At 39.9% G+C, this 26,741-nt stretch overlaps 1 protein-coding gene across 3 annotated transcripts in view; it reads left to right on the top strand.

Annotated features, from left to right (window-relative positions):
- The first annotated feature begins 4,195 nt into the window (after nucleotides 1-4,195).
- Nucleotides 4,196-26,741, top strand: part of LOC6048445 (protein RCC2 homolog) — an 89,224-nt gene continuing 66,678 nt past the window's right edge. The window contains exons 1-5 of one of the 3 annotated variants that reach the window (XM_038257405.1): nucleotides 4,196-4,350; nucleotides 9,989-10,315; nucleotides 10,586-10,661; nucleotides 10,735-11,237; nucleotides 11,300-11,394. In XM_038257405.1, coding sequence (XP_038113333.1) covers nucleotides 10,001-10,315; nucleotides 10,586-10,661; nucleotides 10,735-11,237; nucleotides 11,300-11,394 — 989 coding nt within the window. In that variant the 5' untranslated portion in view covers nucleotides 4,196-4,350; nucleotides 9,989-10,000. Of the gene's footprint in view, nucleotides 4,351-4,375; nucleotides 4,509-9,988; nucleotides 10,316-10,585; nucleotides 10,662-10,734; nucleotides 11,238-11,299; nucleotides 11,395-26,741 lie in introns of those variants that run through there. The other 2 variants (XM_038257406.1, XM_038257404.1) reach the window with 2 other exon arrangements.

Below are 26,741 nucleotides of genomic sequence, written 5' to 3'. Positions count from 1 at the left end.
CCATACTTACTTGGATTATCCAACATTTTGTTAAAAATGCCATGTGTAAGCAACATAACGGGCTGCTCTATCCACCGGGTCCGGTGGTTTAGTGGTTAGCGTGGTAGCCTCTGAATCCCAGTATGGCCTGGGTTCAATCCCAGACGGACCCGGTGGCATTTTTCGAGACGAGATTTGCCTGACCACGCCTTCTATCGGATGGGGAAGTAAAACGTCGGTCCATTTGCGTAAAAGAGGTTTTGAGTGACTCACCACACATAACCTTCGGACGCCTAGAAATGAGCAGAAACTTGCAACAGAGACCACAAAAGACCCGGGGGTCGTTAAAGTGGATTACTTTGCTTTTTTTTTGCTCTATCCGTGAAGAGTCGGCCCGCATTTCCTTTCTATTGCCCTCTCGTTCCATCAAACATTCTTCTAACATGTTCAACTCACTCGCATTGGAGGTCCTCATGGCAAATCGTCCTCTTGCTCTTCATAGTTTATCACCTGCAAAGAAATCATCAACAAACCTACTCACCAATTCCACCTCCCCAGTTGCAACACTTTGATGTGCCACTTCAACATTAGCTAAATAGTGTAAGTTTCACCTTTCACATCCTCTCACTTCATAATTAACAACACAAACTCAACAAATCGACCGCTCTCGTTCGAATCCTGACTTCAAATGACAGACGTAAACAAACCCAAGTTCATCTTTTAAAAATTCAACCAAATGTAAATTATATTCAATCAACATTTTTTTATTTTCCTAAAACCAAAGCTAACAGTCGAGCACGTTCATTCGAGTTCGGGAAATCTGTTAGCTTTTTGCCTCTAGCATTTTCAACAAACAGGTTATTAAATTAATACTAAATTTTAGTTATTCTAACGGAATATTGGCAGTAACAAGTACGTTTTTGTTAAAATTAACGAAAGTAAAATCAACAATTTTAATTGTTAAAATTTTTGGGCACGGTCTCTCCGTGTATACTTGCAGACTTCATCAGTGTTCTGTTCTCGACTGTCGAGTCAGAACACTGATGAAGTCTGCAAGTAGTAGACGAAATACGTATCTGTCAAGATATTAAAAATATATAGCGGAATTAAAAGGAACAACTCGTCTCTTTGTATTCATAATATATCAACACTTACATAAATTATGTCTAATTAAGTAATGTTTTGTTATAAAACACTAATAACTTGCTGCATGCAAATAAAATTCGGTTGATACAACGAAAAAAATTGTTGAAAAATAGTTGAAAAACATTTACCAGCCAGTTTTTAACAGAATATTCCACAATATTTCAGCTGAAAACAAGAAATTTTTAGTTAATTTTCTGAAAAAAATATTCTAGCAGTCGACTGCTAGAATTTTTTTCGGCCATTTAACCAACTAAAATGGCAATTCCAAGTATTTTTTTTAGTTAATTTTAATTACCGGTGGTCAGCAATTTCGGGTTAACAAAATCAACAATCGATTGTTGAAAAAAAGCTGTGTAAAAAATTAACCCATACTTTTTGTTAAATTAACCAAGATTTTCTTATATTTGCCCCGGCCGGTCTCTCCGTGTAAGATTGCTGAGATTTTGCACTTCATGCAAGGGTTTTTCTGAAGGGGGGATGTACCATGATCCCAGTCACGAAATATTCTAGCAGAGCTGGTTCTGTCAGAATCCTGCTAGAACGATGGAACATTTCTGCTAGAATGCTCTAAGAATATCCAGCCTTGTAAGAACTCTGCTAGAATCCTGCTAGAACGTCGTGACTGGGATGTACCGCGTAACGCAACCATATAAATTAAATGGCAGTGTTCCCTCTGGATTACTCTGTGGTACATTTATCGAACCATACGACTTGGGGCAATATGGGTATCAAAATTCATGGTTTTCGATACTGGTAGTAAAAATTACGGGAAGGTTTTCCCGGGAGGGCGATATGGGTATCCAAATTCATGGTTTTTGGTACTGTCCCAAGTCGTATGGTTCGATAAATGTCCCCGGTAGAACCTTCCCCAGGGCAATGGAATAAATTGATTACTCCTTTATTTGACGTCCTAGCCAAATGGTATCTTCGGAAGAGTTGTTGTACTTGATAAAGACTATCTTTTAAAGTTATCACAGACAACAGACGTTTGGGCTCGATTCTTCCCTTGTGTAAATCATCGCTACAGATTTTTTAGTTGTGGCAATCCGTTTGTGGCGCTGCAGTCGCTTTGCCCTGACACATTGCCCGCTGTCAAAATATCACTTTCCGCCTACTGTCATTTTACATTTTGTTGGTTTTCAACGTTTGTAATCGTTTGTTCTGGTTCTGGTGTTTGAGGATCGCTTGCACTAGAAATCCGGTGGGGGAATCTGACATGCCGGGGAGAACATTCAAGATTCAGGCCTTTGGTATGGCGACGAGGGTTTGCCGGAAGTGGCTGCACTTGAAGGTGGGGTGGGTTTCGAGGGCGTTGAAGATGTCTTGAAGGTGAGCGTTGAAATGATCGTGGTAGTTGGTTTGTCGGTTCCGGAGATAATCTTCGGAATGCGGTCGTTTGGGGCCAAAACGTTTACGGGGTTGGCCGTGATCATAGCTCTTGCTGACGGCGCTGATGACATCCAGACTTTACCGTGTCATACCTTGCTGTTTTTCCTTCTTCGACAGTTCCGGATTGTTTCGTTTCTGGTTACGGATCTTTTATCCTCCAAGAAACGCTTGCCCATCCTCCCGATTTCCACCGGGTCTTCCCTCCTTTTCGCTCACCTCTGTTGGTTTTGTTTATAAACACAACCAGCAAGAATTTGACAGCCTCAAGCGCGGCCTTGGTTGCTGTGTTTAAAAAAGCATCAGACTAGACAATTTTTTTAATATCGATAATTAAATGAAAAAAAAACTTCCATGTGCTCGTGAATCGTGTTAATTAATAATTAAAGTAGATTTACTATAGCATAAAAACATAATCTTTACCTTTTTAATTTTTATTTCGAAAAATTGAAATAATATATTTTTAAAACATTTCTGGGTGATGCATTTTCAAACACACCTTCTCAGAAAACCATCATGGCTGCTTTAGAGAGTGGCAATAGGCTAACAGATGGCGCTAGTAGATTAGCAGGATGCGGCAGCCATGTTTTTACACACGATTTTCAAATTATTTTGTTCTAGCCGCTACGTCTGTTGTCTGTGAAGTTATTGACATATAGGGTGACGATCTTCCAGGGTGTCAACCAAAAACTAACTCTGTTGGTTGACGTTGTAGGGCTTTGGTGTCTTAAGCAAAGTTGTAGAGTAGAAAATTTCATGAAAGTTGGTGGCCATGGCCCTGAGGGAAGGTTCTACCGGGGGGACATTTATCGATCCATTCGACTTGGGGCAATATGGGTATCAAAATTCATGGTTTTTGATACTGGTAGTGAAAATGGCCATTTTGACAGGATTGGCCACACCCGGAGTGGCCAGTGCCCTGGAGAAGGTTCTACCGGGGGGACATTTATCAAACCATTCGACTTGGGGCAATATGGGTATCAAAATTCATGGTTTTTGATACTGGTAGTGAAAATGGCCATTTTGACAGGATTGGCCACACCCGGAGTAGCCAGTGCCCTGGAGAAGGTTCCACCGGGGGGACATTAACCGAACCATACGACTTGGGGCAATATGGGTATCAAAATGCATGGTTTTTGATACTGGTAGTGAAAATCGCCATTTTGACTGGATTGGCCACACCCGGAGTGGCCATGGCCCTGAGGGAAGGTTCTACCGGGAGGACATTTATCGAACCATTCGACTTGAGGCAATATGGGCAATTTATATCCACAGAGGTGCCATTGATTGAAAATATTTAATTAGAAATAATTATTCAGGATGAAATAAATTGGCAAAGAATTAAAAAATATAAATAAAAATAGCATGATTTTTAGAGTTTGGTACAAAGTTCTTTGTCATATTGGTCATGTAGAACACAACCACCTGCACCTTTTATCTTCAGTGTATACACTTTTTGCAGTTCGGGCACCTACCCAGTCAAATCAATCCGAATTCTGAAACGGAATCTAATTAGAATCGCATACAAATTCCGTTTCAAACGCAACAACCGGTTCCGTGTTCGAACCGGTTGTTGCGTTTGAAACGGAATTTGTTTACGATTCTAATTAGATTCCGTTTCAGAATTCGGATTGATTTGACTGGGTAAAGATGTAACTTTTACACAAAGCAGTTCGTATTTTACACTTTTTTTAGTTCGAGAGTTGAAACTAGTCGGTACTGTAAAATCGAACTGCAAAAAGTGTAAAGCTGATTCTCCGTGTAGAGGATCTGACAGCTTGTTTATTCTTGAATTTTCGTGTAGTCGAGCAACAAAGGCTATTCGCAACAAAAAAATCGGTAAGTTTATGTTAAAAACGTTGACTAACATTCGGAACTTTTTAAATATGTTAGATAAAGATAAACCCTTAGTTTTGAACGTATGTTTATATCAAATGTAATTAGAGGGTTCAAGTTTAAAGAGTTCGTGCGACTATCAATTTTGCGGTTGTTTATTCGTAAGCGAATATGAATATAACCGAGTCAACTCAATCGGAATTTTGGAATGAAATTTAATACGTATCGTTCATGTATTTCGTTTCAAACGCAGCAACCGGTGCGTACACGGAATCGGTTGTTGCGTTTGAAACAGAATAGACAAATCCAGCGAAAGCTCAACGCTGCTTTTTGATGGTGAGAGATTTGACAGCTCCCATACTAAATGTTTCGATTTTCATACTTTTTGTTAATTTTCTTCTAAAATAAAACACTTAAGGTAAGAACAAGATTGTCCGTCAGGCCTGGACGCAAACGCAAAATTTTGCGCCTGTCATCATAGCCTGCCAGTCATCGACCATTGAACAAAGCAACCCCTGTAGATTGTTTGACTGACAGTTGATGGAAAAATCGAACTGGCACAGCGTTCTGCGTTCACCAATGCGTCGAACGGACAATCTTGTTCATAGCTTTAACATATGAAAACTATATATTTTTGGTGCCCAAAATTCCTGCTGAATCGAATGGTGTACTTATCTCAATTGCAAATTTTTCGAACAGTTTTTATTTTAATAATATTCTAGACACATTTTGTGCACCTAATCAATCAATACTTTTATCATAAATAATCATTTTATTGCTTAAAAATTAAGTTTTCCTGAGCTCTCATATTCAAATACATGGAAGCTGTCATTTCTAACACCATTGGCCACCTAGCGGCCATTTCAAACTGGATACGTCTATACGTAAACGATTCGAATATAATTCCTATTGAGTTGACAGGGAACCCGTTCATTACACCTTCTTACTTAAGAAAGGTATAGGGTTTGCTTTTGGCTCCGACTCTAAATCAAGCTTCGTTCTCCAATCATTTCTCGAGAAATATTCATTCGAAAAATCTGCAATAAATCATGGACGATCGCTTTTTGACGCCCGATCGTTTGACAATGACATAGTTGGCCTATCTCCAATATCCAAATTTTGGCGCTCAATTTATCGTAGAGCACGCGTGTCGTCCGTGTGTGGTACAAAAGTGCTCAATTTTGTGGTAGTGGGTTTTTCAGAGGTGGGGCAAGAGGAACAATCGCTAGTAAGGCCGTAATTTTTACAATTTTGATTATTTCCAGTATGAGGAATTGTTGCTAGCAATGCAATTAGCTGATTCTACTACCACATAACCGCCAAAACAACGTAAACGCCACGGGGCATAAGATTTAATGAAGTTTTTTTTTAAACCTTTGTTTCCTTATAATATTTGGAAAGTACAAAATAACGCTTAGGGTTCGTTTTAAGGCTCATTTTATCAAAATGCTATTTTTCCTAGATCAGTAGTGTCCCTACCAATAACTTGCACCTGTTATAAAATATGATTTAAGGTACCACTAAAGCCGAAATCTGGTCAATTTTCATATTTTTTGCCAACACTTCCAAAAAATGTAGCGCAACATAAACTGATGTTGCAAGGTAAGGGACCATCCATAAACCACGTGGACACCTCAGAGGGGGGGGGGGGTATGGCGATTGTCCACGCTCCATACAAAAAGATGTTTTTTTGTATGGACAATTGTCCACGAAGGGGGGGGGGATTTCCAAAAAAGTGTCCACGTGGTTTATGGATGGTCCCTAACCAGTCAATACAATTCGAATTCTGAAACGTAATCTAACTAGAATCTTATACGAATGCCTTTTCAAATACAGCAACCTTGTTCGAACCGGATGTTGTAGATTTGTTCAGATATCCTAGGTCATCAATAACTTCCAGAAGTTTAGGTCCGTGAGTCTACCGCCGTAACAAGCATGTGGTCGATAGATTTCGACTCCTGATCATATGCCAATAGCTTCAGTGGGTATGATAGACTACTTTGTTGATATGTTGGGATATCCAACATCATCCAGAACCCCCTGAAATTGATTCCTGCGGGTCTACCACCGTAACAAGCAAGTGGTCGATAGATTTCGACTCCGGCTCATATGCCAATAGCTTCAGTGGGTATGGTAGAGTACTTTGTTGATATGTTGGGATATCTAAGATCATCTAAAACTCCCTGAAGTTGGTTCCTGCGGGTCTACCACCGTAATAAGCAAGAGGTCGATAGGTTTCGACCCAGGCACGGTGTTTTTTAGAACAAACAAATGATAAAAAATTTGGTATGTCTGATATTTGGCACCGTCAAAGAAGGGCTCTTTCTCGATATTTTGCGGGGTCTAGCGAAATATTTCGTCGGGGGTCTAGAACAACTTTTTTGTTTGAAGATTATTTTTCGATTTTATGGGATCACAGAAAATCGGTGCATTCATGTTTATATCACTCGAATTTCTTATTGTTAGATTGGATTTTGTGTAATAAAAGACGAATTAAATCCCGTATCGAAAACCGCGTGTTTTATCTTCACTCGCTACTTTATTAATGACATATCGATTTCCTTGTTCAAGATGGTATTTTATAGGTGAAGCAAAAGTCCCTACACGCTAAACAATATTTGTGGAATACAACACTTATGAATATGCCTTGGGGACTCTAACCAACTATATTTGACCCATATTTGACCTCCAATAAAAAAAGAGGATTGAAAACATAATTTTCGGAACCTATTGGGTAATAAACAGCTTATTTATTAAATAATCCATGTTTAGCATTGTTTGATGCTCACATTCGTGTCCGGGCAATGTGTTGCTGTAATTTCATGACAAATTGTACAAAGAAAAGATTTACTTTCGGTCGTATCGGGGTTTCCAGCTTGGATTTTGGGGTAATTTCTAAGAATGCTAGAAATCTGGTAAACCTGGTTCGATTTTTTTTATTGGAGGTCAAATATGGGTTAAATATAGTTTGTTAGAGTCTCAAGGCATATTCATAAGAAATTCGAGTGATATGCACCGATTTTCTGTGATTTTTTGAGCAAATCTATTATTATATATATATATATAAAATTTCGACGGTTTTGTTCGAACGCGAATCAATTCAACACGGAACACCGGATCGAGGTGCTCTTTGTTGCGTTGGGTTCGTATAAGTTCAAGGAAGGTTCTTACCTCGGTTCTTACGCTAACTTATTGACACTTTGGCCACTCTGGGACTGATTCCGGAACATCGGCAAATTGTATGGGAAAAGATGCGTAAAATCAAATTTTGATCACAGGAGGCTGAATTAGCAAACAAGTAAGAAACGTCAGGAAACCAAAAAAGGGCAGGACGAAGTTTGCCGGGAAGAGCTTGTATTCCATAAAATCGAAAAATAATCCTCAAAAAAAAAGTTGTTCTACACAGCAAAAAATCCGATGGTAAAATCGCATGCAAATGCATGCACATCACCTTCATCAAAATAAACACTTAATATTACACACTGCATGTACAATTTTTGCAAACACAAAAAAAAAAAGTTGCAACCGACGGGATTCAAACCCAGCACCAACATTAAGGACTGGCGCCTTAGCCCACTCGGCCATCAGACCGATGAAATGCTGCAAGGATAAACGCATATATGAGCTTGACATTTCGGTTTATTAGGTTTCCCATACTGATGGGCTACATATTTCAGGGTGTAAAATCACATAAAATTTCATAAAATAATGCAATATTTATTTTACACCCAGGCCTTTTACACGCAGCTGGATTACTACTTTTTTAGCTGTGAGATTATTTATTAAATACAAGCCTTACCCGGCAAACTTCGTCCTGCCCTTTTTTGGTTTCTTGCTTGTTTGCTAATTCAGCCTCCTGTGATACGTAACTTTCTCCATACATTTTGCCGATGCTCCGGAATTGGTTCCAGAGTGGCCAAAGTGTCAATTAGTTAGCGTATAAACCTTCCATGGGCTTATACGAACCCAACGCAGCACCTCAATCCGACGCTTCGTATTGAACTGATTCGCTTTCGAACAAATCCGTCGAAATTTTTTATATATATATATATATATATAGATAATATAAGAAGATCCATGGTTTGCATTGTTTAATGCTCAAATTCGTATCCGGGCAATGTGTTGCTGTAATTTCATGACAAATTGTACAAAGAAAAGATTTATTTTCGGTCGTATCGGGGTTTCCAGCTTGGATTTTGGAGTAATTTTAAAGAATGCCAGAAATCTGGTAAATTTGGTTCGATTTTTTTTTTTTTGGTGGAGGTCAATAATGGGTCAAATATAGTTGGTTAGAGTCCCCAAGGCATATTCATAAGAAGTTTGAGTGATATCAACATGAATGCACCGATTTTATCAGACATACCGATTTTTTTTTATCTTTGAGGTCTCGAAAAAATACACCGTGAGCTGCTCGTTAACATCGTCCGCCAACGTGTCCAAACAAACATTGGTGGTGGTCGTCGTTCCTTTGGAGTAATTACTTTTATTGGCGAAATCACTTTTTTTCGTGCACGTTCATCGTCGTTGTCGTCGTCGGTAGTGCTACCGTCGGTGTTGTTGTAGCTGCTTTCCTCTTCACTCAGTCTCGCGAACTGGTTACTGGTGGGAATGTTGGCGGATGTTGATGCGCCCAGGGCTTGCGAAATTTCGACTTTTTTGGTGATAGCTGACAGAACACTCCAATCGTCTTCACCACGACAACCTGATTTTTACATTCTACTTTCGTTCGTTTCACACACAAAGGAATGAGTGCTACGCAAAGTCACTCACACAATCTTTGACTTCCCTCCAGGAAAAAAATCACTTGGAGAGCGTTCGTTTGACATTCTACCGAGATTCCGATCATCTCTCCAATGATAGCAATCATATGACTCCTGTCACCACGCGGCATACATTAGGAAGAGAGAGACAAAAACGAGAGAAAGAGCACGTTGTCTCGTTCGGGCGGCTGCTTGAGCTTGAGGCATTTTTCTTTCGTTTCGTCTTCGTGTTTACGGTCACTGACCGTCGCCAAGCAACGACGGTCATGATAGGCGTTGTGTGTCAGCGATCAAATATCGTTTTGGGAAATGATCGCTGACAGAAAGTCGAATATCGAGCAGTCGCATTCAGTGATAGATCCCTTTTCAAGCATTGGATGCGCCATCGGTCGACAGATTGCCGGAAGTAGATGAACCGAGCCTTTTAGGGCTGCGGCCCTGGGCACGGTAATTAGGGTGTAATAACTTCGGGTCGAATCCTTTAGCGCACACACTCCCCGGCGCGATGGCGGTCGACGTGGCGTTGGTTTGTTTACCGTTTTTCACACGACCGGTAGACGAACTTCGCGGGTTTTTCGAGGCCGCACTCGAACTGCCGCTGCCGGCCCTTGGCATGCTGGTGGAGCAAACTCGCGGCTAATCACGGTAAATTACGGCGAAAAATTTCGGAAAAACGATGGAGCACTTGACTGCAGCTTGCACTCGTGCGTAGGATTAATTCCAATAATCCCAATGTAAGGGTTAATCAAAGACGTCTTTTGCGAATTAACGTAATTTCAGGAGTTATGAGAACACACCCTTACGCACACTAACGGATGCTTACTAATAAGATTGTATTAAAAAAACACTGGCTTAACAGTCTATTTATCCTTTTTTTGTAGATTATCGTAGCTATGTCGTCTAAACGCAAATCTGAGCCGACAAAGAAAAGCGTTAAGCGGAATAAATCAAAAGTAGAGGACGATTACGAATCTGATCTGAGCGATGACGGCCAAAACAATGCGATTGTAACAGAGGTTCTGCTACAACCACACGAAGAGATGGAAATGTTACCAGAACCATTACTTAAAACGTTTGATAAGGAACCCGGCAGGTTACTGATTGCTGGAATGGTTACATGGGATATGACTGGACGGAAAACTTCGGCGAAAGGAGTCATGAAAATCCGTCCTAATTTGTACACATTCCATCGTTTTACAACTGATATGGTAAAAACCAAAACGACAAAAGGGCGCATACGCATTTTGGTGAAAACATCTATTTTTAAGATTCTCAGGCATGGTTTATTTTTCACAAAATATGAGTGTAAAATGGTAAATCACTTTTTTCCGTTTATGTAAAATAGTGACCCTTAGCCTGAGAATTTGCAAAAACGTTTCATCTGTCAAAATGCTTATACGGACTTTCAAATGATGATCCAGAAATGGCCTTGCTTTGAACTTGTTTACTACCTCATAAAATGCTATTTTATTTTTCAGTATCGTTCGGCAGTAAGCGGATGTAGCTCGGCTCATTCCGTTTTGATAAACATGAATCGGAAAGCGCTAGCCTTTGGTAAGCATATTTTGAATGATTTAGTTTATTTGAAATTTTTAACATTGGCGCCATTAAAATAACTATTTTCTAGGTCGTAACCAGCATGGGCAACTTGGTCAGTCTGATTTAGCAACAATTGAAAAGCCGACTTTGGTCGCAGGTCTTGAGGAGTTCAATATTATTCAGGCAGCTTGTGGTAGAAACCACACATTGTTTCTTACTGATACTGGCTGTGTCTACGCCTGTGGTGACAACAAGAGTGGCCAGTGTGGCGTCGGCAACACTCAGCCGATTATTTCTAAAGCTACACGCCTCAACTATTCTGGACCACCAATCATCAAAGTTGGATGCGGAGCAGATTTTTCTATGATTTTGGATATTAAAGGTAACTTGTATTCGTTCGGATTGCCAGAATACGGCCAGCTTGGCCATAATACCGACGGAAAGTATTTCTTGACATCCACTAAGATGTCGTTTCATTTTGAGACATCACCAAAACAAATTGTTTTGTACGTTGAAAAGACTAAAGAAGGTCATGTTACCCCCATGGAAGATATCAGAATTGTAGACTTTGCATGTGGCAATAACCACTCGGTTAGTTTAATTTTCTTTCTTTTTTTTGTTTTTTTTTTTTTCATAATTTATTTGGATTGCAGGTTGCCATTGATTCTAAAAATCGAGCTTTCAGCTGGGGTTTTGGTGGTATTGGACGCCTTGGACATGCCGAACAAAAGGATGAAATGGTCCCAAGGTGAGTTGTATGATCTAAAATATAAGCATCAAAAATACAAAATATCAAGGGAAATTTTCAAACAACATGTGAATACAATAATAACCTTCAACTTTAAACCATAGACTAATTAAAGATGAAACACTCCGAACATTTTTATTTTATTTTTGCCTTCCTCGCCTTACTGAGGAAAGGCTATAAAATCACTCGAAAAATGAACTTAATTTGACCTCGTAGACCCACCTTCACTAGGGTGGTCCTAATCCGGACTTTTTTGGGGCTACCCCCTGAAATCAAAGATTGACCCATCACTAGGCTAAATTCCAAATTTGAGCTCATTCTGACCACGGGAACCCCTCCCACCAATCGCTTAAAGTTTGTATGGAAAAAATCGTCAAAATGTATGGAGAAAAGCAACTGTTTTACTATTTTACCTGTGGAAGGCGCCATAGTTATTCTTACCATTTCTCAAATGTAGAACCTTCATAAAATTTAGAACAACTTTCCCGAAGACACCATATTTTTAGGATTTTTTTCTCGCGAAGTTATTATCGCCCAAAACTGACCATTTTTGCGCGGCTAGCTGTAAGGGGCTACCTAACAACGATGTTTAATTCCAATTCGTACACGCACGTGCTCTCTCTCAGGTTCAAACTCTCTCACGAGCTTGCTCGCCTGCCTGCTTGTTTACCTACAAGCGCGCGCACTGTTTCTCTGCTTGGAGTTTTTGTCGTCGTCGTCGTTTTCGTTTGCTATCCGCTGCGCTGCGTTCCTGGCATATTTATTATAATTTTCAAGATATATTTCGATATTTATTTCGAGATATAAAATTAAATGTAATATGGGTCATTCCACCTGAAGTGTGCAAGAAAAAATGCAAATTTGAAAATTACCATCTCCGATTCTGCTCAAATTTGGCAGAGCTGTTGAGACTATCAAAACATGCAAAAATCCCGAATTTCATCCAAATCGGACCACCCCCTCCATTTTTGTACCTCCCCAAAAAATCGACTTTTTGGCGATTTTTGACCAAACCTTCTGGTTTCAAACGACGATAACTCAGGAACCACAAATCTTAGAGGGTCGGTCTTAGACTCAATTTTGAAGGAAATTGGACGTAGAACCCATTTCTGTTTTATTGTAAATTTAGATTACAATATGTTTTCTACCTGTATTGCGCAATTGAAAACTTTAAACGGCCGTATCTCAAAACAGCCCTATTTATTTTTTTAAATTTGACCTCACCATCGTATTCCCCGTCCGATTTTACATAAGAATCACTTATCGACAGGAAGGACTGTTTCGTTCCAGAGATATCGAATTTTAAAGTTTTGAGTATTTGAGATTACCTAAATCGGCTACACTCGCCGCCTCTGATGAATTATTTTTATAATTTTATACGATTTTGAGATAATCAATACCTTGAACAATATTTTTTTTGTTTAAGGAATATTTATTGGGTAATTTTCAATGCACTGATCTTCATGATCTCAGTGTCATTAAACCATATTAAGTAAAAATTGAACTTTTAATATATATTTGCAAATGCTACAGAGTTTTTACAATTCAATTTTCAAAAAAATTTCATTTTTCTATTATTTTTAAGTGTTTCCTAATTCCTCATTTCTTCCCACTTTATCAAATTATTTCTTTTATTTGAAGTGAGAACAAATGTGGAGCTGGCTGTTATAGATGAAATAACTCTCATGGGGTCTAGAGCTATTGCTATGTGCGGTAGCGAAATAGTGCCATTCAGCAAAAACTCCAAAATCTGCCTTACGGTTTGAAAGGTTGATCATATTAAACCAATTTTCATATTGTGAGCCAGTTTCATCTGAATAATTGATGATTTTTTTCAATTCCGTTACATGTGGACAGCAGCTTTATCGTCTTTCAAGATTTCTAAATGATTGACAAACAAAAAAAAAAAGATTATTGTTCGGACGGTGTCGAAATCAACACAACTGAATTTGATCTTAATCAGATAATAAATCAGATTAATCATTGTGATTTACTTACATTTTTCAGTTTTATACTTTCCAGAAATCCTCCTCCTTAATCATGCTTCACGAGAGTTTTATTCATGTTAATTCATAAAATCCACTATTTTCACTAAAACTGCGATAACTTAAAAATGTCAGCGATGACCTATACATGTCTGAGTAACAAAATTTTCGTAATTGAAAGACGCAACTTTTGGTACCCAGACATGTATAGGTCATCGCTTAAATTTTTATGTTATCGCAGTTTTAGTGAAAAAAGTTGATTTTTTGTCGATTTCGTCATTTTCCTGTTTTTGCGCGTGGAATCCGGATAAAAATATTTCCAGACATAGGCTCTTTGCTAATTTGGCAACTGAATCAAGCCCACCGCGGGGATCTGATTTATTCATTTTCAAATTCTAGCCGTTTTGTTGATCAAAATCAATGAAACTATATTCTAGCATGATAGAACATGCTTCTAATTGCATTATATGTCCAAATTGATTGCGTATATCAACAAAATGTCATTTCCAAAATTTTAAAAGAGTTCATCCGTTTTGCTCCCGACATGTTTGCACCCCAACTTTCGCACCGCGGGTAGCAAAGCTAAAGCTAAATTAGCATTCGAGTTCATTCAGCGAATAAAAAGTTCATCGGCGATCCGTCGAGTAGCCAAGATAGGTGCTCGAGAAGTCGCCGAGCTGCGGGTGGTAAATTTTTTCAGCGGTTTTTGGAATTGTTTGTATTTGTTTTGGTTGTTGTTTTTGTCTTAAAAATTGCATAGTTGAAAAAAGGCGCTTTGAAAATCCCAAAGAAATAAAATTTAAGTTTAAGTAAATAAATGAAGATGCTAGTGAAGATGCATTTATTTTGAGTTGCGAAATTTGAATGAATTTTAAAGAAATCAGGAGTTTGGTTCAAAACGACTTAAATTTAAATTTAGAAATTGTGGGACAAAATATTTCTTGGTATTATTTGTTTAATAAAAACTATTAAACTACCTAAATTTAATATAAGTTAAAATTTTGAAATTATGTTTTAAAATTCAAATAAATACCAAGCGAAACAATGTTGTTGGGACAAAGTAAAATTAAGCATAAACATAGGTGCCCACCCGCAGTTGCTACTCCGTTATTGAACAGGACCTCCAGAAGTTACATCCACGAGCCGTGGAAGATGAGTGGGTGCTATCTTTCCTCGCTTCGCAACTTCTCAAAGGCCCCTATCATGCTGATCAATACCGGCGCTGGCCACGACCAGTGGTAGAGTCACGGGGAAGTGGATGGGAATGTTAGTCCGATACTTGAGTGATAGAGACCGCCCAATCGACTGCTTCTCCGACAAAGTATCACATGAGTTTTGAGGGGGTTAGTAGATGGGTATGAGGTCAGGATTCACGAGTGGCAGTGATGTGACCATGAGCATTTTGTTTATCGGTTGAAAAATTTAAATCTTAGGCAGCCGGCTGCGGAAAGATAAATTATTGATTAGTTAGAAAGTTTTTTAAATCGAACGCGTGCCAACCGAGCAGTAGTGCTATGGGCTGGACTTATCAGTATATATTTACTAATTGTACAATTAAGATAACGCGTGCAAATTTTAAAATTAATAAATAAAAAACGCTTTACTCTTCATAAAATCGATAGTTTGATGAGTTAATACTAGAACTGCCAGTTGGAATAAATTATTACGATCCACGATTATCAACAAAAAGAAAACAGGACACTACGTAACCGATTCTAATGAAATTAAAACAATAACTTAAACGAACTAAACCGGCGGCGTGCCTTCCAATCAACGATGATAAAAGAAGGACTTATGAAAAATAAAATATCAAATGAAAGGCTCGGAAAACACGTTGCAGAGTAACCGCGAGGTCTCGCTACTCACAATCGAATAAAAAAATATATATGCAAAAACACGCGCTAATGGTCTATCCTATATGTCAGCGCGAAAAAAAAAAAAAAAAAACAAACCAAAAAAAGAACTTTTCAATCGCGCGATTCTTTTTCAACTGACGGCGATTCTTTTTTCGCTCCACTTTGTGTGCCTCTGCGGCGCACACACACACACCGATGAAACCTCTCGAACATTCGGAACTCTTCCTCTTTCCGCAGTCGTTCCAATTTCCCCCAAAAACGCGCCCGAAACAAAGCAAACCAAAAAAAGAACTTTTCAATCGCGTGATTCTTTTTCAACTGACGGCGATTCTTTTTTCGCTCTACTTTGTGTGTCTCTGCGGCGCACACACACACCGATGAAACCTCTCGAACATTCGGAACTTTTCCTCTTTCCGCAGTCGTTCCAATTCCCCCCAAAAACGCGCCCGAAACAAAGCAAACCAAAAAAAGAACTTTTCAATCGCGCGATTCTTTTTCAACTGACGGCGATTCTTTTTTTTTCGCTCCAGATTGGCAACCCGGCCATCAACGCGAGTGTACGCGGTTTTTCGTCGTTCGCTAGACTCGATTTTATTCGCGTATTTCGAGTGTGAAAATCTGCCTATTTTGTGAAACCTAGTTGTGGAAGCAATTTGTGGATAGGCAATGCTTCGAAAAACTATGGATTTTCGTCAGAAATCTAAAGGGAAAGTGTTTTTTTGCTGTTTGATTTCGTTTTGTTTACGATGAGAACGTAGCAAATATGGCCCCTCGCTGCGCCCTCCGGCTAGCAGTGAGCGGGGTAGTGTTTGGTGGTATTAGTGACATCGAGCCTTTGAGCCGGGGCACAGAAAAGCAGGAAAACAGAATGGAAGAATAGAGTCAGCTACCAGAAAAGCGAATCGGAGAAGAAAGTCTTGTGTGACCCGAGTGAACAGGTGTCGAGGTTGGCGGAATTTTCAGAATTCATCCGAAAATCATGGAAGTTATTATTTTGGTTTTATTTTCGGTCCGTCAAGAAGTCAAGTGGGTGGTGCTGCATGGGTGGGATTTAAAAGAAGTGAAAAGGTATGTGCTCATCGAGGTGAAGAGATTTGTTTGGGGTTATGGCTGCATTAGTAAGCTGCCGAGTGAGAGGAGTTTGCGATGGCAGCTTTGCGCTTGCGGCATCTGGTGAGAGGTGTTGGATGACGATTCTACGCTAAAGTAAAATTGTAAACAAAGAGAAAACTAGTATCTTGCTAACGTCAGTGGAGGAGTAAGGAAAAAATCCGAATAGCTACGTTTTTCGTATTTTATATACCGTCAGTGGGGGTGACATTGGGTCTGGGGGGTGAGATTGGGTCAAAGTGATTTTTTACGGATTTTACCATTTCTCAGGGTTCTCAATGAAACTAAATTCTGTTAATAGGATTGTGCAAGGGACATCTTGAGATAACTTTGCTGAAAAAATCCCGTTCCTAGAACAAATCCTGTCATTTTAGCAGCTGTCTAAAATTGAAGTACGTTTTTGCCCAAAAATGACCTCTCGAAAAATCAACTTTTTAAAAATGTTGTTGGAATTGATCAAAAAGTACCCAAATGTTTTAAAAACTCTACTTCAAACATTTTAGCATGTCAATACGATTCCCTCGAACAAGAAACACTGTTGGATGACTTGTTTTTACCATATCTTTGTATTTGAGCATCTTTTTAGTTTCATTTGACCCAATGTAACCCCCTATAAGGGGTGAGATTGGGCCAATTTTCAAACGATTGCCATTTAAGGGGTTACATACATGTAGAAAATCACAAAATTTCATATTACAGAACATTTTTTAAATCCATTTAAAAGATGATTTTCAAACACTCCTGAAAGTTTCATGAAGGTATTTCATTATTTAACTGAGTTAGAGACGATTTAAGCTCAGAGTTTTGCCATGTTAATAGATGAAAAGTAATATTTTAATGCCCTGAAAACAGATTTTGAAAAAAGTTTAAGTGTGTGCTCAAACCAACCTCTGAAATTTTTGCCGATTTACATGTATGTAACCCCTTAAGGTAGAGTCCATCAAATAACACCATATTTTGGGAAAATGTTAGTAAACTATCTAAGAACAATTCTACGATAAAAGATTTTTGGTGTTATTTTAATTGTTTTTGTTATTAAGAAATTACGAGAGGTGTATCGGTTTTTGACCCATAGTCACCCCTACTGACGGTATATATTTTTTTCATTTCATTTAAAAATATTTTGAATAGTTGTACATATCATAAAACTGGTGACATTGATAGCCGGGGTGACTATGATAGGTATATGATTTTATAGTAAAATTAAAAATACGAATTAAATACAAACGGAATGGTATGAAACCATGTTGACCTTGGTAGATAAGTGTTCAAAGTACCTTATGAAGCAGTTTTCGACAAATTTTGAATAGTTTTAAAAGTTAGTTGTTGTGGACAGAACCAGTGCGCGGAGTGCCCCCACTTTCCGCACGTCGCTGGCTCACAAGTGGCTGCCAGTCTGCCACTTTGTGACGCAGAACAACGCGTCGATGTTTTTATGTTTGCTGTCAAAATGATTGTTGTGCCATCGTCACTCTATTTCCGGATCTTAACAAGAATACACGCGTTTTTACATTTTGTTATAAATTACCGTGTTTTATTTGCGTATCGTGCGCTGATTCCGTGGCCCTGCCGTAGGTTCCCACGCGACATCACGTCCCGCGCACCGGATACGACAGTGGCGACGAGATCTGTCGAATTTGCCGGATTTTCCGCGGTTTTACGAAGGTGGGCTCCACCTAACCTACAAATCCGGCACCCGCGTGCAATCGAAGGAGGAGCCCCAGCGGCATGAACGATTGGCATGCCCAGCTCCCCGATCTGGAGCAGCTTCAAATACGTCGGGAGCAGCTCCAGCAAGAACCGTTCCGCCTTGCACATCTTCAACAGCAGCAGCTTCAGCGGTCTCCTGAGCAGTTGATCCGGATGATGCAGACGTTCGAGCAGCTGGCCAATGCAGTGCAGCAGATTGTCCAGCAGCAAAAGGATCTCATGGAGCGGTTCACAACAGACGCAGCCCAGCCGCCTCCAGACCCGGCGCAGAACGTCGACACGCTCCCCGGGAACACGAAGGCTTTCCAGCCGGACACGGTCCGCAGCCACGCGGTGGTGATCAACGAGCACTCGGTGCAGCAATGGCGGAGATGCGCGTCGGTCGATTTCGGTGGGACGCCGATCCGACTTCCACTAGACGCCGCATCCGGCGGCCTAAAGTTATCATCACCCTCTGCTCGCGTAAACACGGCTTCTGGAACGGAATTGTCACTCGACGACGAGTTCCGATGTGACACCTCCATCGCCGGAAGCACCCGCAACGAACCGACCATCGTTACCGAGCTCCACGTATCCAGCTTCCCCGACCCGTCGCCGGTGCTCGAGTCAGTCCTCCACAAGGTGTTCAACGAGGAACTCGGCAAAAAGGTGAACTTGGAGCTGAAAGAAAACCACCGACCGACCGTCTGCCCGAAACGTCCGGTGGCGTACGCGATGGTTGCGAACGTCGACCGCGATCCGGACAAGCAACAGCAGTTCAACATCATCACTCCGATCGACAACTCGAAGTCGGCCACCCCGATCGTCGGGGTGCGGAAGGTCATCGGATCCAAACCCGTCCTCAACGCTGCTATACAGCCGCGCCTGTACCCGCTGCTGGTCGAAAATGTACCCGGTGCATACCAGCAGAGCATGGCCACCATGTTGGCCCGACAGCCCGGAGCGTCCTCTCATCTCGAAGACGCCGTCATCAGCGGCTCAACCCAGGAGGAACACGACCGCAACCTGAAAGCCGTTCTGCAGCATTTCCAAGACTACGGCCACACGACGCGTCCCGACAACGCGCCGCTGCTACACATCGTCGGTTTCAAGGCAGACCGGAAACGCATCGCATTGTACCTGCTCCTCTACGACTTCGCCTCCCAGTACGTCTCCACCGACAAGTTTGGCCACATTGACGTGCCACAACCTATCAACCAGCACGTACGACCAGAAGAGGACTTCGTTATCGCCAGAATTCGCCAAGAGGACATCAGCACCCAGCCCGATCTACTACTCCGCAAGATTTTCCGGTACGTATTCGAGGGTTGGCCAACGAAAGCCGCTGATCCGAAGATCCAGCGTTACCAGACCCGTGCCGACTTCGACGACGGGGAAGCATGCCAGCTGTGCGCCTCCGTAGCACGGTCCCCACCGCACTCACTTCCTGTGCCATGGCCGAAACCTGCTGGCCCGTGGCAGCGCAGCTGCATGGATTTTGCGGAACCACTCAACGACGACTACGTAGTCCGTACGCGTCGCATCTCTGCCCTCGCAACCATCGCCATCCTTCGCCAGATGTTTCCTCAACTCGGTAAGCCTAACCTAATCGTGAACGACAACCGAACGCAGTTCACGAGTGTCAAATTTTCTTCAAACGGTGTTTACCACACCGCGACTGCCCCGTACCAGCCGCACGGACGAGCAAAACGAGTCGTGGACATTCTCGAGCGTGCCGTCAAGAAAATTTCGGAGGGGAGAGGCACTATTGCAGGAACTTTGAACATTTTTCTGTCGGCATACCGCTGCGCACCTGCAGTGCTTGGCCCCGAACTGCGCCAGAAGGAATACCATCGTCAAAGCATCGCCGTGCGAGATGGCAACGAACGCGACACACGCTCGCACATCAACCAACTGCGAAGTTGCTTCAAGGCCGGACCTGCTGCTTCGCCATCGACCAAACCGAAAGCGCTCCCGTTGGATGTCCTGCTCGGTGAGTGGAAGCTTGCGTCGTTTCCCGAGCTGCCACCATTGGGCCTGATGCAGTTGACGCCACGACCGCCCTCTTCTCTACCTGCGATTCCAGCTGAACCAAACACGCGCGCAACCTGAACCCGATCTGGATCGCTGCTTCTACAAGAACCCGGTGCAACACCATCTCTAATCCCTGCGTCGTCGTCTTCAACGAGTTCGTCGCAGCTGGAACTCTTCTCCGGTGCACCGACAGCGCTTGCAAGAGCCGACCAGCTGTTTTAAGAGGGGAGATGTTGTGGACAGAACCAGTGCGCGGAGTGCCCCCACTTTCCGCACGTCGCTGGCTCACAAGTGGCTGCCAGTCTGCCACTTTGTGACGCAGAACAACGCGTCGATGTTTTTATGTTTGCTGTCAAAATGATTGTTGTGCCATCGTCACTCTATTTCCGGATCTTAACAAGAATACACGCGTTTTTACATTTTGTTATAAATTACCGTGTTTTATTTGCGTATCGTGCGCTGATTCCGTGGCCCTGCCGTAGGTTCCCACGCGACATCACGTCCCGCGCACCAGATACGACATTAGTAAACTATAATTAGATAAATAGCATTATTTTATTACTTTGAAAATGTCATGTTTTTCTCAATAAAAATGAGTTCGAATAGGAAAACAGACTGTATTATCAGATTTTTTGAACAATTTTACTCTTAAAATAGTTCAAATTGATATTGAAACAGAATTCAAAAATATCTTCAAAATTATTCCATTTTCAGTACCACAAGTTTTATAGTAAATTTGTATTTTTATTTATTCTTCTCTATATTACGAATTCCTCAAATTAAATATTCGAAGTAACCATACCAAAAGTGAATTTGACGTAATCACTATCAAAATCATCCCGGTTTTTCAAATAACAATTTATCAAAACGCTCTATGAAATTCTTTTTTTATGAAAACGTTCCAATATTCTCATGCAACATTTGTAATCTCGGGAAAATGCTATTTATTTCACTTTGACTTTGACAGTTGGAACTGTTTTGCAAATTCAGAGACAACAGGTAACTTTCTAATAAAACTCAAACGATAAAACAATAGCTGGCCGTAAAGGGAGATAAACATTGTTGTTGGTATAGTTGACAAAAACGCACTTAAGAATGTGGTTTGGTTTTGGTTTTGGCAATAGTTTATCAACATTCTGTTTTGTCAGAAAAAAATGCAACGTTTTTAACTCTGTGTTCTGTATTGAATCCCATTTTTAATTATAATTTAAGCAAAACAATGTCATTGGGTAAATTTGGATTTGCAAACACACAGTCGATCCTGCTCACGTCAGCGAAGGTTTACATTTAAAATGAGTAGGATAGCTTGATTGTTTTCAAATCCACATTGGTTCATTCAAAAGGTTTTGCTTGAATGTTGCTTTTTACCCAATACAAAAGATTTTTTCAATTGTCCGGCAGAAGATCGACAATGCGACGAATTCTCGCTTACATTTTCAAAAGGTCCTGTGTACATAGGAAACCCATGGGGCATTGGTTGTTTTGAAAAAGTTATCTAGAATCAATCAAACACTGCCCCAACGCACATAAACAAACTAACTAACACCCCAGATTGCCAAAAGAATTTTGTCATGCGAAAACTTGCAGCACAGGAGGGAAAATAACTCCAAACTCGAATCGAAAAATCAAGCATCCTTCCTTATGTTAACACGTTTACAAACTGACATTGACCCAATTACATTGTTTTAATTTGGCACCCGCGTCAAGCCCACCGCGGTACTTGTGCGAGAGCTAATTTAGGTTCGAGTTCATCCGTGTTCATCCGAATCTAAACAAAACTCAGGTTAGCTCCGGGATCTACCGGGAGCAAATCGTCTGACGGATGGTTTTTTCAAGCAAAACAATGTAATTGGGCCAATGTGAGTTTGTAAACAAAGAGTTTATCCTGTTCACGTCAGTAAATGTTTACATAAGGAGTTATGATTGATTTTTTGATTTCAATTCTTCGAGTTTGGAGATATTTTCCCTCCCGTGCTGCAAGTTTACGCATGAAAAATGACTTTTGGTAATCTGGGGTGATGCAGTTTTGTTTTTTAGGTTAGATTGGGGCTGTGTTTGATTAATTTTGGTCATCGCATTGTCGATCGACTGCCGGACATGCAAGAAACAAGTCATTTGTATTGAGTAAAGGCCAAAAGTCAAGCAAAACATTAGAAATAAGCCAATACGGATTTGAAAACAAGCAATCCGAGCACAATTGGGTCCTAAAATGAAGCTTAGATTGCTGATATTATTGTTTACAGCGATAAAGCTTATTTTTCTGAGTACGACCACAAAGAATTTAAAATGGATTTTTAAATCAATTTTGAAAAATTAACCTCGTGGTCCTTCTCTACAGAAAAGCTCCTACTTGACAGCTCGTTCCAATGGGACCATAATTGATCCATCGAAAAAATGTTGTCTTGTCAAAAAAAAAAATGCATTAAAATGAAAAAAAGTGATCAGAAATGGTTTTTAATCGTGTTTTTTGCCGTTGTACTAAAAATTTACATAGGGCTTTAGTACCCAATTCTGATCTTAAATTCCTAAATTCTTAAATTCTTAAATTCTTAAATTCTTAAATTCTTAAATTCATAAATTCTTAAATTCATAAATTCTTAAATTCTTAAATTCTTAAATTCTTAAGGGTGCACAGCAACGAAGGAAGTTGTTGTCTTCTTATACCAAAATAGTCAAACTTACGGACCCAATCCTGCAATATTGGGAATGTAAAATTAATCAAACTTTGTTGTAAATTACTTTGTGGACCGTACTTTAGGGGATGAATAAAAAAATATTTCGATAGTACCCGTAGTTTTGAAAATACTAAAATGTCTGTTACAAAAATCTTGGTGCAAAAGCTCTGGTTGATGTGCACCGTTAAATTCTTAAATTCTTTAATTCTCAATTTCTTAAATTTTCAAATTCCTGATTTTGAATTATTTTTTTTTTTTCATAAAAATTGTGTTTTTGAGTTTTAGAACTTCGGGTTTTTCGTAAATTTGTAAATTTTACTTAATTTCGATCCCGTCCGTGTGGATCAATTAGACAGCGCACTGGACTCACAATCCAGAGGTTGCTGATTGGTACTAGCAATAGTGGCCGTCAGCTATAAAGACAACTTCTTTTTTTACTCCATTTCGACCAAAAAACTATATCTGTCCTTTAAATTTAAAAATTTTGCATTTTGAGATTCGGCGGCGATGTTAAATATTATTATATCGAACACAAGATTATTTAAAAGGAAAATTCCAATTCTTCGATTTTTTCATCAGAACATATTTTTTTTCTTTTTTTTTTTTTTATTCGTCAAGCTTATGTAGACTACTTACAATTTTCTTACATACTAGATATTATTTCTATTGTACAGATTTTTTCGTAGTTCCGGTTTAGACATGTCGAAATGTATGTACTGTGAATTTTCATTATAAAAGCGCATCATTTGGTTTAATGGCGAATTTTTTAAATAATTTGTCGTGTATGCAGTTATTCTAAAAAGTGGTGAATTTCTAAGAGTACGGCTTGGTTCATGAATACTATTGAGTATTACTGAAAATAATGCTGCTGACTGTATGCGTTGAGAAATAATGTCGTTGATGAAAGAAAGCATGGCAAATTTACGACGTTCTTGTAATGATTGTATGTTTATGAGCATGCAGCGTGCTTCATACGATGGGAGAGGAAATGCAGTCCAGTTAAGTTTACGTAGTGCGTACAGTAAGAATTGTTTTTGGACAGATTCAATACGTGCTTGGTGTACGGCATAGTATGGATTCCAGACGATACTACAGTATTCCAAGAGTGGCCTGACATACGTTATATAGAGTAATTTAATAGTATACGGGTCCTGGAAGTTGAATGCAAAGCGCTTTATAAAGCCTAATGTACTTTTGCCTTGTTTATTATTGTGTTATAGTGTTCTACAAAGTTAGTTGTGAGTCTAGGATGACACCTAGATCACGTACTACTTTGCATTTTTCTACTGGTTGGTTTCCTAATAATACTGTTATGTTTGGTGTTTCATGTTTTCTGCTGAAGGCAATGGAATTACATTTCTTTACATTCAATTGGAGTAGGCTTTTACTACACCATGTGTAGAAAAGATTAATTTCGTTTTGGAATACATGACTGTCATTGGCATTTCCTATTTCCATATACAATTTCATGTCGTCTGCATATACTAGTACGTTAATTTTTTTAAGAATGAAGGAAATGTCGTTTACATACAAGATGAAAAGAAGAGGTCCTAGATGGGATCCTTGCGGAACCCCAGAGGTGACGTGAATTGATTCCGATAGTACATTTTGGAAGCGAACAATTTGTTCGCGCTTAGTCAAATATGACTTAAGCCATTCCAAAAGATTCGGTTGAATTCCAATTTTCTGCAGTTTGAAGATTAATAATGGTATGTCGATTCTGTCAAATGCCTTACTAAAGTCTGTGTAAATTGCTTCTACGAAATTGCGATTATGCATTGCATTCAGTGTAAAATTTACAAATTCTAAAAGGTTGGTGCTAGTAGAGCGGCCTTTAAAAAGCCGTTCTGTTTACATGTGATGCGGTTTTTACTTGCTGAAAGATTTTTTCATTTATAATAGATTCGAAAAGTTTTGGAATGCAAGACAAAAGGGCAATTCCGCGATAATTACGTATGTCTGATTTTGGGCCTGATTTGAAAATAGGCACCAAAAAAGACTTTTTCCATGTTTGTGGGAATTTTCCAGTATTTATTGACATGTTGAAGAGATAATGCAGTGGAAATGTCAATTCTTCTGCAAGGTTCTTTAGGAATGCAGGTGCTATTCCGTCGGGTCCTGGTCCTTTTGATGAGTCTAAGTCCTTCAATGCCTGGCGTACTTCAGTTTCTGACAAAGAATTGACTGAGACGTCATTTGGAAATTCTGGTATATATGAAAAATAGTCGCGGTCGCGGTCTTCTTCGGAAAATGAGGTGTATACTTCTTTGAAAAATTTTGAAAAAAGATTGCAAATTTCTTTTGAGTTACTGCCTACATTTTCGTCCAGTTGCATTTGCGATGGGAAGTTACTACTTTTGGATTTGGATTTTACGTAATTAAAGAAATTTTTCGGGCATGATTTGACTTCAGATTCGACTTTACTATTATATTCTTCGTTGGCAGAATTGAGTGCCGAAAAAATGGTCGGAAATATTCAGATAATTCAGAAGATTTGTGTCATTTGTATTGTTTCTGTATAGTTTGTAGGCTTTTTGTTTTCTATTTTTAAATTTCTTAGTTGTGGAGTGAACCACACTGGGTATTTATTGCCTGTGTTATTACGTCGTCGTCTTCTAGTAGGTACGGTTTCAGATGTTATAGTGTTAATTTCCGTATAGAATTTTCCTACTAATTCGTCGACATTTCCTTCATTATTAAATAAATTTTGCCAGTCAATTGCAAGTAGTTTACGTTTGGCTTCTACAAAGTTTGTTTTATTGTATTCCAGGACTTCTTCATATTCCCAGTCAATGGGCAAAGTGTTTTTATGGACATAAATAGAATATTCAATTGCTGTATGGAAGACTTCATTCTTCCAAAGGGGGGTTACAGATTCTTGTACATGAAAGTCTTCAATACAGTTAGTGAATAAAAGGTCTAAAAATGAATTTCTTTGGTTTTTACATGATTGATTTGGAAAAGTCCATAATTTGCAATATTGTCAAAGAGAAAATGCAAAGTTTCATTTTCCCCAATGACTGGGAGAAGAATTGCTTCATTTTCTTGGTCAGATATAAATTCGACTTTGCTTTGATTAAAGTCGCCATAAATGTGAAGTTTTACTTCCGGTTCCATTTTTGATGTACAAACAAGCACCGCGCGAAGAAACGTCAAACGCCACTTTTCGTTTATGCTGCGTTCCTTTTCCCTTTTCTCTTTTTTTCCGCTTAAGAAAAATATTTTTAAATGAAATGAAAAAAATAAATAATAAAAATAATCGTATTCGTAATTTTTTCTTACTCCTCACTGCCGTGAGCAAAATACACCCTTTGTTTACAAACTCACATTGGCCCAATTACATTGTTTCGCTTGATATATATTTGAATTTAAAAAAAAATATTCAAATCAGTTTAGTTATTTTTAAATTTTGAGCATTCATGTTTGTTCGGGCCGGCACGTTGGCCCCACGGAAAACGGCGGAATACTCACGGGTGGACTGTACTTTGATTGTTCGAACTGGCCGTGGGTGTGGTAGAGAAGAAAACGCACTCGGATTTAACACTACAAAACTAGCTTTATTACAACTAAGTTAAAAATTACGTGTTCACTTGTCCGAGGGTGAAAAAAGACTGGTACCGCAAAATGGCGGTTTTTTCTCTCGTCGTCGTCGTCGGTCGACATTCGTGTCTCGTCGTTCGTTCAGCGTCGTGGCAACGTCGCGCCGTTGCGCGCAAGAAACGTTTCGCAGGGTTGCGCTCGATCGCAGCAAGCTGGTTGCGGCAGGCGAGCAGGGCTGTCAAATTAACGCAGCCAGTCAAGCCGCCAACATCCTCCCCCCGGGCTGGGATGAAGACTCAGCAGATTTTTCCGGCTCGTTGTCCAGGATTGGTAATACGGATAGCTTTGAGATCGGTCGCCGGATGACGGTTCCACCGACCTTCACGTCCGCAGTTCGCACGAAACCGTCCGGTCCAGGGTAGGTCTGCGTCACGATTCCCATCTTCCAATCCAACGGT

Source organism: Culex quinquefasciatus, chromosome 2, assembly GCF_015732765.1.
Source record: "Culex quinquefasciatus strain JHB chromosome 2, VPISU_Cqui_1.0_pri_paternal, whole genome shotgun sequence".
Taxonomy (NCBI): Eukaryota; Metazoa; Arthropoda; class Insecta; order Diptera; family Culicidae; genus Culex; species Culex quinquefasciatus.
Note: the sequence above shows the minus strand (reverse complement) of the source record. Positions and strands in the feature narration are given on the sequence as shown.